The following is a 12,191-nucleotide window of genomic DNA, read 5'->3' as shown; positions in this document are numbered from 1 at the left end:
TGGGACCCATGTTCATTTTCAAAATTATATCATATGCAGTGTTCCTTAGCCAACTTAAATACCATGTATCTCAATTAGTATATCCCCAAAACGCAGCGCTACAACACCTTCAAGATGGCTGAATCCAAGATGGCTGAATTGTTTGGCCCATAACTTCTGACTGGGTGGATGGATTTTTCCAACATTTCTTTTAGCTTTGTTTTCTCAATAGTAGTTTGTTTTTAATTTAGGTATAGAGATATCAAAAACTCAACTGCTCAGCTCTGCCCCAAAAGGCAAGCCCGCTTTCAGCATTTTCGGTGAGAATGCAGTCTAGTTTTTCTTGATTCTTTATTTCTTAAAAATGTTGAAGAAAAAAGTTGAGATAAAAGTTGAGAAAACCTCGTTTAGGCCATTGCACCATTGCATCTCCCTTTCCGGCAGCTATGGGGGCTCACTGCATTTTCAGTCATTTCTTTTCTTCACTGTTGGCAACCATCTTAGATGAGTTCAACCCAGAGTTATCGCTTAGCAATCATGGGGATTGTACTTTGCGCATGTAATTATAGTATTCTAAACTTGACCTAATTACAGCTGTTTATGGTTCTCAGAACGAGACTCGCATCATGTAATTGTTGTCACGTCACGTTCATGTCATTAACAACGATCGCCTACATCTTTTATAAACCCTCTAAATAAGTAAATCGATTTCCAATGGACTTCAACAATTCACATAATGGAATGTAGAGTCACGTCCGCGTGCGTGCGTGCGTGCGTGTGTGTAGTGTAGATGACAACACTGTCTTACCACCCCAGTCAGAACTGCTATGATGGAGAGATGACGTTAGTGACATAATGGCATATAGAGTCACTGCTGTTTGTGTATGTGTGCACGTTTGCGTGTAGATGGGAGCACTGTCTGTCCACAACCCCAGTCAGAACTGCTACGATGGGGAGATGACGTTTCTGGGCCGGGTGCTGGCACACCTACCCGTGGCTTTGCCGCTGGGCAAGATGATCGTGTTGGGCCACGTGTTCGGTGTTCTGGATGACTGCCTCATCATTGGTATGTATGTTGGACCGAAGAAGACGACTGGAAGGTCATACTATGCGTCAATTTTTTTTTTTTTACTTCACCGAACCGCTGTGTAGTAAAAACATATAAAAAAGTTGATGAATGGTATGACATTTCCTTCTTATTCTTCAGTGAAGCATTATTTTGGTCAGCACCCTAGAACAAGAGAAAATATGTTTGGATGAAGCGTGCTCCAACCACTTTATGATCTATGTATTTGGGACTACCATGTGAATTTTTATTTATTTATTTATTATTTTTATTTTTTTAATAAATGTGGCCACCATATGAAGTTGCACTATCTAGCAAGACATCATTCTTTTTTTTTTACAAGATTACAAGTAGTAGTCATCATAAGATTGGTTAATGTTACAGTTTTTCAAACTCGTGAAGTTATGTTAGTGACACCATCATAAGGTACCCTCCTGTATATTGTATATATTGTGTATCTCGTGTGACTACCGGTATTCTACTATTTCTTATTTGCTGTGTTGATTACTTAATTACACTGGATGACACCTAGCTAATGGTTTTATCCAAAGTGACGTACAGTTACTTGTAGGGTATTGGTTACAGTCCCTCAAGCAATATGGGGTGAGGTGGCTTGCTCAATGGCACCTCAGCCATGGTGGAAGGGTGGGATGCGAACCTTCAACCCTCTGATCTAAAGCCCATCTCCTTAAAGTGATACTCCGGGACTCTTGACATTGGACCCTATTTCCTTGGTAGTCAGTCTTGTATACATGTGGAGGTGTTTTTTTTTCTATTCCAAGCAGTCCAGAGGACACTCGTGCTAGCGCGAGTGAACCACTTTTTGGTAGCTTCACTAAAAAAACCCCGAAGCCAATTCACCTTTGGCAAAGGCCCGCCCTAAATTGCTATTTGACCAATCACAGCGCAGCAAAAGGACGACCTCGGACAAACCTCGGACAGCTTTGACAGCACTCCATTGAACTCACTGCTGACATTGCATGTTTTCAAGTAGCCTAGGGTTTAGCAAGATATTACGGTCATATTATTATTAAAATATGATTGGAAATTGTGCCTGGGATATTCGTGACACGTGTTGAAGGTCTCGGCAGCCTTACACTCGACTAGAAAGCACACGGATCAAAAACATACTTTGTGTGCCCCTATCATGCCACCATCTCATTCGTGTCACTTTTCAGTAAGGTTGTAAGCAAACCATGAACCTGTTTCAGAGTGGGATTTTGGATTTCTGACCTAATTAATGAAGAAACACCGCTAGCAAAGTTAGCTATCGGTCACGGCAGGAGTGTTTTGACTAGCAGCTGATGGACGTGATTTTGTTAAGCTACTGAAGATGTGAACGCCAAACTTTAATGTTAAAGCGATGGTTCGGAGTAGAATCACCCTAATGCCATTTGAACCGTGACACCCATCCACCTTTACACCCGAAGTGTTTTCTGCCGCAGGCTTACATCAACAGAGTTGCCGTGTTATTCGATGTTTATTCCGGATAGCTTGACTCAAGCGCATATGGATCCTGGGCACCGTCTCCAAACTTTCCCCACAAAAATAACATGTCATGACACCAAACTTCTACAGTATAACAAATGTGGTTTGTACTCACAAAAAGATGAATTTGAAACTTTGTACATAGTCCAGGAGTTTATTAGTAACAACACACGAGACGATTAGCTTTTCTGCTGCTAAACATCCGTCGACGTCACTTCCTCCAGCTGGGACTGTCCACATATACAGTGCCCTCCATAATTATTGGCACCCCTGGTTGAGATGTTAAAAGCCTTAAAATAAATTCAGTGTTTATTGCAGAAGAATACTGTCACACTGAAAATTGTAGGAAAATGTAGCCTTCAACTCAAATGAATTGTAAGAAAATAAAAAAATCCCTGACTAAAAAATAATTATTTTTCATTAAATCACCTGTTCCACAATTATTGGCACCCTTAACAATTCCCAGGAAATAAATATAATTGAAGCATTTCTGTCATTTCTACAGTAGTTTACAAAGTTTACCAGAGTATGTAGGAACATTTAATTAGTAATTCATCACTTCCTGTTTCCCTGGGGTATAAATATGACGTGACACCGAGGCCATTTCTCTTATCCACTCTTAAACATGGGAAAGACAAAGGAACACAGCATACAAGTGAGGCAGATGTGCGTCGACCTTCACAGGTCAGGCAGAGGCTACAAGAAGATTGCCACTCAACTGCAGCTGCCCATATCCACTGTGAGAGGAATAATTAAGAAGTTCAAAACAACTGGAACAGTGGTAAACAAGCCTGGACGAGGACCCAAGTTTATTTTGCCACCACGCACAGTGAGGAGGATGGTAAGAGAAATCAAAAGATCTCCAAAGCTCACTGTTACAGAATTACAACAAATGGTAGCATCCTGGGGTCACAAAGTCTCCAAATCAACCATCAGGCGCTGTCTACACGCCAACAAGCTGTTTGGGAGGCATGCACGGAGAAAACCTTTCCTCACTCACAATCATAAACGCAAGCGTCTGGAGTTCGCCAAGCGGTATTGGGGCTTCAACTGGGACGGTGTGTTTTGGTCAGATGAGACCAAGATTGAGCTTTTTGGCAACAAACACTCTAAGTGGGTCTGGCGTACCACGAAAGATGCGCATGCTGAAAAGCACCTCATACCCACTGTGAAGTATGGGGGTGGGTCAGTGATGCTGTGGGGCTGTTTCGCTTCCAAAGGCCCTGGGAACCTTGTTAGGGTGCATGGCATCATGAATGCTTTGAAATACCAGGACATTTTAAATCAAAATCTGTTGCCCTCTGCCCGAAAGCTGAAGCTGGGTCGTCACTGGGTCTTTCAGCAAGACAATGACCCTAAACATATGGCCAAATCTACACAGAAATGGTTCACCAGACACAAAATCAAGCTCCTCCCATGGCCATCTCAGTCCCCTGACCTCAACCCCATTGAGAACCTGTGGGGTGAGCTGAAGAGGAGAGTACAGAGGAGAGGACCCAGGTCTCTGGATGATTTAGAGAGATTCTGCAAAGAGGAATGGCTGAAGATCCCTCTTTCTGTCTTTTCCCATCTTGTGAAACATTATAGGAGAAGATTAGGTGCTGTTTTGTTGGCAAAAGGGGGTTGTACAAAATATTAACACCAGGGGTGCTAATAATTGTGACACACATTATTTGATGTCAAATAATTATTTCTTTATGTGGGATTTTTTCCCCACTGAATAAATGCACTTGTATTGAAGGTTGGATTTCTCTCTTTTTTTCCATTAAGGTCCCATATTATTTAGAAAAAAAATAAAAATAATTGGAAGCTAAAAAACACATCTCAACCAGGGGTGCCAATAATTATGGAGGGCACTGTATATATGCACGATATATGCACGAGTGTGGCATCGTCTTCTATTTATTAAACGTGGTAAAATTTAAATCCGAAGTGGTTAATTTCTAGTTGTAGCGCAAGCTGTCTTTTTTAGTTTTCCGCCTTCCGGACTCACGTGTATTTGTTTCCATCAACAAAGTCCCAGCTGGAGGAAGTGACGTCGACGGATGTTTAGCAGCAGAAAAGCTAATCGTCTCGTGTGTTGTTACTAATAAACTCCTGGACTATGTACAAAGTTTCAAATTCATCTTTTTGTGAGTACAAACCACATTTGTTATACTGTAGAAGTTTGGTGTCATGACATGTTATTTTTGTGGGGAAAGTTTGGAGACGGTGCCCAGGATCCATATGCGCTTGAGTCAAGCTATCCGGAATAAACATCGAATAACACGGTAACTCTGATGTAAGCCTGCGGCAGAAAACACTTCAAGTGTAAAGGTGGATGGGTGTCACGGTTCAAATGGAATTAGGGTGATTCTACTCCGAACCATCGCTTTAAACATTGCTATGGTAGCCTTGAAGATGACTACAGCCATCACATTGTGTGAATTCGTTTTCGTCTAGCAAGTTTGAGTCGGGCTCAAAAGATATGCAAGCTCAGCTTACCATGGTGCTGGTTACAATGCCTATCGATACCCATGTGAGAATATGAGAGCCCATAACAGTTTAACAGCTGTGATGCATCACATGACAGTTCAGAAAATAAATACTTATAGCGTATTCACAATACTATGAATGGCGTTTTTATTTATTAGGAGTGAATAACTGCTGCGATAACTGCATAAATCACATTGATATCTCAGCATTGAAAGTTTATCTGTCCGACCTAGCAACTGTAACTAAAGAGGGCGGGGCTTAGCCAAAGGCGAATTGGAGATTGAATCCAATTTTTTGCACTTTATCCCATTTGGACTAGTGAATCACATTGAAGTACACACACTAGTCCATGGCAGTGGGCTGCCTGCTGAGCGGAAGTATTGTACTAATCTAGTGTTTCTCAACGGGTGCGGTACAGCCCCCCAGGTGGCGTTGGGGAGCTCTAGGGTGGCGTTGACTAGGAAACAACTGAGAGGGGTTGGTGCTTAGCTGCCATTCGAGGGCATTAGTCCATTTAATTTTTTAATACTAAGGGGGGTGTTGTCAGGCTTATGATGAGGTCAAGGGGGCGTTGGGAGGCTTGCGATGAGGCCAAGGGGGCGTTTGTTCCAAAAAGGTTGAGAAACACTGTACTAATCACATTTAATGCATCTCCACAGCGGCCTGTCTCTCCCTGAAGAGCTTCTTCAGCACCTCACAGCTGCAGCCTCTGGCAGGGTACAGGTGAGTAGGATAGGCCAGGAGAGTCGTAGAGTGGGAAGGGTGTATCATATTATGTTATATTACAGTTAGCTGACGCTTTGATCCAAATAAAAAAAAGATTGAACCTGCAAAGCTTGTGAGCTACAGTTCACCTCTAACCATTACACCACGGCTACCCCAGCTATGTAAAGAGGAGCGCTCTTAATAGTAATCCATGCATTGTGTTAATGCTTATCCATGTTGCACTATCCCGCAGGAGCAAGCTAAAGTTTGCCAACGGTGTCCCAAGTGACCACTTCGCCTGTCTCAATGCTTTCAAGGTAAATGACAAATAATATTTAATTAATATGTCAAATTATTTCCATGTTCTTTATGTCCATGATACGGTTCAACCACAGTAGACTGTAACTAATGAATCCATTTTGCCAATCACTGGTATTATAAGGACTAATGTGCTGTCTTAGTGTTGTCTTACTGCACAAACACTTTGAAAGCAACAAAGACTACCTGAAGCTCTGAAAGCGCCGCTTGACTATTTTAGAGTAACACCAATAGAAACGGTAAAGAAGGACGGATACAAGATAGGATGCAAGCATTCCAACACTCCTGTTGGCTGCTGCAGCTGGAACTGAAATGTAACTCATGTTCACTGAAGTTCAGCTACGAACTGTCGCTCATGACGTCCAAAACGCTCATGTCACCCACTCGTCTCTACAAAGTCAGTTATTTCCAGCGCCTTTGTTGCTCTTTTCACGTTCAGTGTGTTCGTACAGTTAGTTTGCCGTGTGAATTTCTGAATGATGGAGAGATTCTTTAATTCATCCAATTAATTTCCTTGCTTGGCTTTGTCTTGAAGGCCTGGTCATGCCAGAAGACAAAGGGGGAGTTTCGCAACACCAAGGTGAGAGACTGATCCACAGCTGAACTGGACACAACACAGGGCGTGCAACAAAATGTATACTGTTTCAATCATCGTAAACTTAAGCAGATGTTTATTAAAAAGTTCCTGCTTTGCCAACCACAGCCCAGATTAGATATGCTTGCTTGTACATTTTGAGGAGATGTTTGATTTTTATGAAAACTACAAGACTTAATTTTGTTTGTAGGATGAGCTGGACTGGGGCAAACAGAACTGCATTTCAATCAAGAGAGTCAGAGAGGTAAGCAATACACTGACAACTGCATAAAATAATAAAGCCTTGTGTGGAAATCACAGATTACAGGATAGTGATAATTAATGTGAACAGGATCCCAGTATCAAATTCAATCAACTTTATTAACAACAGATAAAATGTGCTAAAAGCCAGGCTCTTTTGGTGAAATCTCGTTTTAAATCGCTCAGTAGCTATGTTTTTGAGGCATCAGAAGCGAGGTTTACTCAAATCCTTATTACATTTATTTTTGTTTTGTGTGCATGCGCGTGTGTGTGTTCAGGTGGCAGAGCTGTATGAGGACTTGAAGAAGCGAGTTGCCCAGTTCAACATGAAGACTAGCCAGAACCCCTGCTCCCTGGACTACACAAGCCTTCACATACAGAAGTTCATCCTGCAGGTGTGTGTGTCTTGTCTGTGTATGTATGTAGACTACACCAACCTGCACACCCAGAGGGTTTGTGCGTGTGCGAGAAAGCAAGGATTGAGCGCATTACGGTAAATCAGACAATCAGCATTCTTCTGTGACATCAGATTGCCCATCGCAGAACTTTACAACCATGCATTTTACTTATTTTATCAAAAATATAACTCTTCTTTCCATCTTTTTTATTTGGGTTTCTTAACCCTTTAAGCGCCAAAGTCGCAGAATTGCGACGGTGCGTCATCATGAACAAAAGCGCATGTAGATCAAACCAGCGGTCTTAATAGAGTTCATCCTCCCTACCAGTAGTTGGCAGACATGCTACCCTTTCAAACAAGACTACGATTGCGTCATTTTGTAGTTCACAGAGTCTTTGGTGAAGCAGTAAAAGACGCGACAAGTGACGCGACAACAAAATGCGGAAGTAGCCACTTTGCGTCTTTGACTCGAGGCGTACGAGTTGGATTTGTGTTGTTATCAGTGAACTATCAGCGAGCTATTTCATCATGGCTAGTGAGAAGTTGAATCGTGGTGAAGTTCTGGGCATGTTATTTGACTATTCTGACTCCGAAGGACAGTTTTTATCTCACGAGGAGGATAATGATCGGACGAGCACTCTTTGTTTACCGTGGCGAAACTTCCGAAGGCAGTGATGCCGACATGCGAAGCAAGGATGTTCTCTAAGCACACACACACATTGACACCCATTCGGTGACTTCATCCGATCTCAAAGGAGTCGGTGGTAGTGGCGAATGCAGTCGTAGTGTCCATACAGGTATTGGTGGAGGAATTAGGGGTGAGAGAAGTGGGTCTGGTATGTTAGCTTGGGCTCCCTCCATTCAGCCCCCGGTTATGCGGGTAGCCACCTATCCGGACGCAAACGCAATAATCCTGGGATCAGACAAACACTGTTCACCAAGCAGCACACACGCACTCATTCTGTCCCTCTTTCTGACTCCTACTGGGTGGATGGCAGCGGCGAACGTGGCCATATCTCCGTATGGAGAGGTTTTGGTAATAGAACGCACGGTGAAGAGAAGACGCATAGGCAACCCTAAAACATGAATGTTTTAGACTCGTTGTTGACAATCAGACTGGTCACAGCGTTTTGACTGTCTTTGTAAGAGTTATACAAATCAGTAAAACAGCAAATAGAGACGAAAGAGGTGGCGATATATTTCCCTCAAACGGGGGAGAGGGTGGAAGGGCGCTGCGCTCTCCACGCGAGGGGGCGGGGATTGTGTTCCTGATCGGCTTCAGGTGTCAGGCTATAACGTAGCCTAATTACGTTGGACACAATACTATGGACATGATACTTGTGATTTCATACCCATTATGTTGACAGTTTGTCCATTAGTTTTGTGAAATGTAAGTGACAAACTGTAGAAGCCACTGCTAGACTGTGCCATGATCAACCATTTTACTGCCTATACAGCGCCTGCTCCAAAGGCCATAGTAGGCTATACAGATGTAAAAATAGGCATAAATATGAATTGAATATGTGTGCTGACCCTTTCTGTGAAAGTTTCACAAGGTAAAAAGGTACAGGTTACAGATACAAACATGTTCGGCCCTCATGGCAAAAGTAGTAATTGTTGCATTATATATTTCAATATTATTGCATTATATTATTGCAATATTACAATATATACTATATATATTCTGCCTAAAACTACTTATTTCCTTGACCATAGTGTATGTGCACTATGTGATAGTAATGGAATGTCAAATATTGCTCAATAAATTCAATAATCTATTGAAAAGTATCAATATTTTCCAAAAAATATTAAAAATTCAAAATGGCCGCCACCATATGACGTCATAATATGCAAATTAGGTATGCATATTTACTCCCAAAATAATCTTGGGGTCATCCCCAATATTTGTCTAATTGACAGTCAAGCTCTATCTGTTACCAGTGTCAAGCCACAGTCATTTGAATTTATCATGCCAATATTCAGCTTTTTTGAAAAATAAAGTGTGGCGCTTAAAGGGTTAAGTGCTTTGTCAATGTTCAGTAACAGTAATTTAAGCAATAAGCCATGAGAGGCCCTGGGTTAGGCTCGATTGATAAGGGGTGAGGGGAGTAGGGCACGACATATCTTAATGGGTTTTCATCACCCTAGAAACTATACATTATAAGCTTGAAGGCCAAAGCTTTCAAGATGGCCGACTTGTGGCCTACTTTTTGTTCATCTTAACTTTTGAACGGGTGGATGGATGTGCACCAAGTTATGTGTGGTAAGTAACACTGTATAATGACATGAACCGATTTCATTTAAGAGGTCAACGCTTTCAAGATGGTTGTGGAGGCACCAGAATTGGCACTTGACCATTGAGTTCCACCAATTTTGAAATTCAGGTGTGTGTGCGTGCTCTTGTGTGTATAAGGTGGTGATTGCTGGGGCCTTCTACCCAGACTACTATATTGAGGGAGAGATCGATGATGAGCTGGCTGCCAAGGAGCTGTCCGGCCACAACCCCACCACCACTGTCATGGTACGTATTTAGACAGGTGTTTCCTGCATTCATATAGTTTGTATGTGCTATGGGGTTTGCAGTTCTGTGCCAGCTGGATTCAGGAACTACAATATAGATTGTTGACTCACTCTTCAAGTGATTTTTTTAGTTGTGCGCATGCAAAAATGTTTAATTTTTTGGACTGCACTAGAGAAGTCTTATGTCTGACATGCAGTAACTTTAGCTGTGGCTCTAGCTGCTTGTCTTCAGCCTTGCTTCACGTCAAACATGTGAGGCGCACGTTGTAATCTATTACATAGTCTCACTAGAGAAAAAACTGTACAAAATAACTTTTGTAGAGTAACTCCCATTACTTTAGCGCCTGTGTCATTCAGCCCCCCAGCTTGACCTTTAAATTACCTCTACTGTGCGGTATGTGTGTTCCAGATTCGCAACATGCCGCCATTTGCCTTCCTGTACTATAAGCAAGTGCAGTCGCTCTTCCGCCAGTGTGGACAAGTCAAGAGCATCGCCTTTGACAGCTCCAGGTAGTGTGCGTGCGTGCGTGCGTGCGTGCGTGTGTGTGTGAGAGAGTGTGTCCTGCCCCTGTGGACAGTTTAAAAGCATTGCATGCGTGCAAGTGTTGGCGAGAAGGAGAGGGAGTGTGTGCACCTGTGTTGGGACATAGATGGAATTCTGTCAGCTGGCCACCCAGTGCTGTGTGTGTGCGTGTGCGTGTGCGTGTGTATGTGTGTGTGTGTGTGTGTGCGTGTGCGTGTGCGTGTGTGTGTGCGTGTGCGTGTGCGTATGCGTCAGGGTGAATGTTGAGTTCTGCCACTTGGTTACCCAAGATGTGTCAATGCAACAGTAGGTTTGAATTGATGAGTCTGCGGACTCAGGAATACTCATCACTTCTAACCTTTGCCCTGCACCTTATCCTGGGATGTGCACAATTTTCAACCTCAACTCAATGCCACAGTAGCCTACAGGTGGTGTATATTTGTGTGTGTGTGTGTGTTAGGGCGTATGTGGAGTTCTGTCGCTCGGCTACCCAGGGTGCATCAGTACTTCAGGAGGTGTCTCTGGCGCTGCTGCTCTCGCAGAAGAAGCAGGACCTGCGGCTCTCCACCCACTCCAACGAAGAAGTGGAGTCCCACGCCACCGAGAGGGCCCTCATTACACACCTCCGCAACGCACGGTAGTGCACACACACACACACACACACCACACACACACACACACACACACACACACACACACACACACACACACACACACATTAGCTGTCCTTCCACTTCTGATGAAGTGGTGTCCTGTATTTATTGTGTTTACAAGCCCAGAGGGATTCGTTATACGTAATGCGCGTTTCATGCACTTTAACAGACATCTTTACATAGGGTCGCATTCGCACAGGATTAGTACAAAGCGGATTCCAAAAAAGTTGGGACACATGGTATTTTGTGAATAAAAACAAAATAATGGCATTTTCAAGGCCCTGCCATGGCCAACGGGTAGGGCACTCGTCTACCATGCGGCTGACCCGGGTTCGATTCCCGCCCCAGGTCCTTTGCCAGCCCTTCCCTGTCTCTCTCTCCCCACTCGCTTCCCGTCACCCCCTTCACGGTCCTATCATAAATTAAGTCCAAAAATAAATAAATAAAGTAATGGCATTTTCAAAACATTCAATATGTTAATAAGGTAGAGCATAGTGTACAGACAACATATCGGTTGTTAAAGTCAAGCAGAATTATTGTTTTGAGGTAATTATGTGATCTTTTAAAATTTCACCCTTGCAACAAATTCCAAAAAAGTTGGGACAGGGTCAATAAAATGCTTTTTATGTTAGATAAGACTAAATACAACACAAGACGATATCTAACAGTTAAATACTTTTTCTAATGGCATGATTTTATTCAGAAAAATATATTTTGATGTGTGAGACATGATTTCAGCAGACAACTGATAGGTGCGTTCTTCAACTTGTTTCCCTTCTTGTTATGCTTAATATGTGGCATATCCTGACTGCAAGAAAACATTTTTGTCACCTGTTTACTCTTATGATGGAACCGCACTGTTGGAACATAGTAGAGATTGAAATTTGCCATCATTGTGGGGCAATATCTAAAGACTGTACCCCACAATAAAATGCCTTGGTAGCTATGTATGCTGTTTAAAGTCTGTATATATCATTCAGTATTTATTTTGATGCTCTACATGAGTAGGAAGACCATAACCAAGCCATCTCTGCACCCCTTTACCATCATATATGCTGTCTTTCAGACTGACCACTAAATCAAGCTGAAGTATTCCTTTTCTTCATAACCTGGCGGGTGCATGACTCCATTATTTTTTAAAAGGATGAAATATTTTCCTTTCTGTAAACAGAGGAAAGTTTCACATGTCTCCTGGGTCCATCTAGAATTATTTTTTCCGCTTGCAACACTGT

The 12,191-nt window shown here is 42.6% G+C and overlaps 1 protein-coding gene across 1 annotated transcript in view; it reads left to right on the top strand.

Annotated features, from left to right (window-relative positions):
- The window catches only part of tdrd9 (tudor domain containing 9), a 39,461-nt gene that overhangs the window by 14,774 nt on the left and 12,496 nt on the right, over positions 1–12,191 (top strand). Inside the window, exons 15-23 of the mRNA XM_063217348.1 lie at positions 886–1,045; positions 5,668–5,731; positions 5,967–6,030; positions 6,567–6,611; positions 6,817–6,870; positions 7,145–7,261; positions 9,677–9,784; positions 10,193–10,293; positions 10,767–10,943. Of these exons, the coding sequence (XP_063073418.1) occupies positions 886–1,045; positions 5,668–5,731; positions 5,967–6,030; positions 6,567–6,611; positions 6,817–6,870; positions 7,145–7,261; positions 9,677–9,784; positions 10,193–10,293; positions 10,767–10,943 (890 nt within the window). The remainder of the gene's footprint in view (positions 1–885; positions 1,046–5,667; positions 5,732–5,966; positions 6,031–6,566; positions 6,612–6,816; positions 6,871–7,144; positions 7,262–9,676; positions 9,785–10,192; positions 10,294–10,766; positions 10,944–12,191) is intronic.

This window comes from Engraulis encrasicolus, chromosome 15 (assembly GCF_034702125.1).
Source record: "Engraulis encrasicolus isolate BLACKSEA-1 chromosome 15, IST_EnEncr_1.0, whole genome shotgun sequence".
NCBI classification, from domain to species: Eukaryota; Metazoa; Chordata; class Actinopteri; order Clupeiformes; family Engraulidae; genus Engraulis; species Engraulis encrasicolus.
This window is presented reverse-complemented; position numbering and strand designations above follow the sequence as displayed.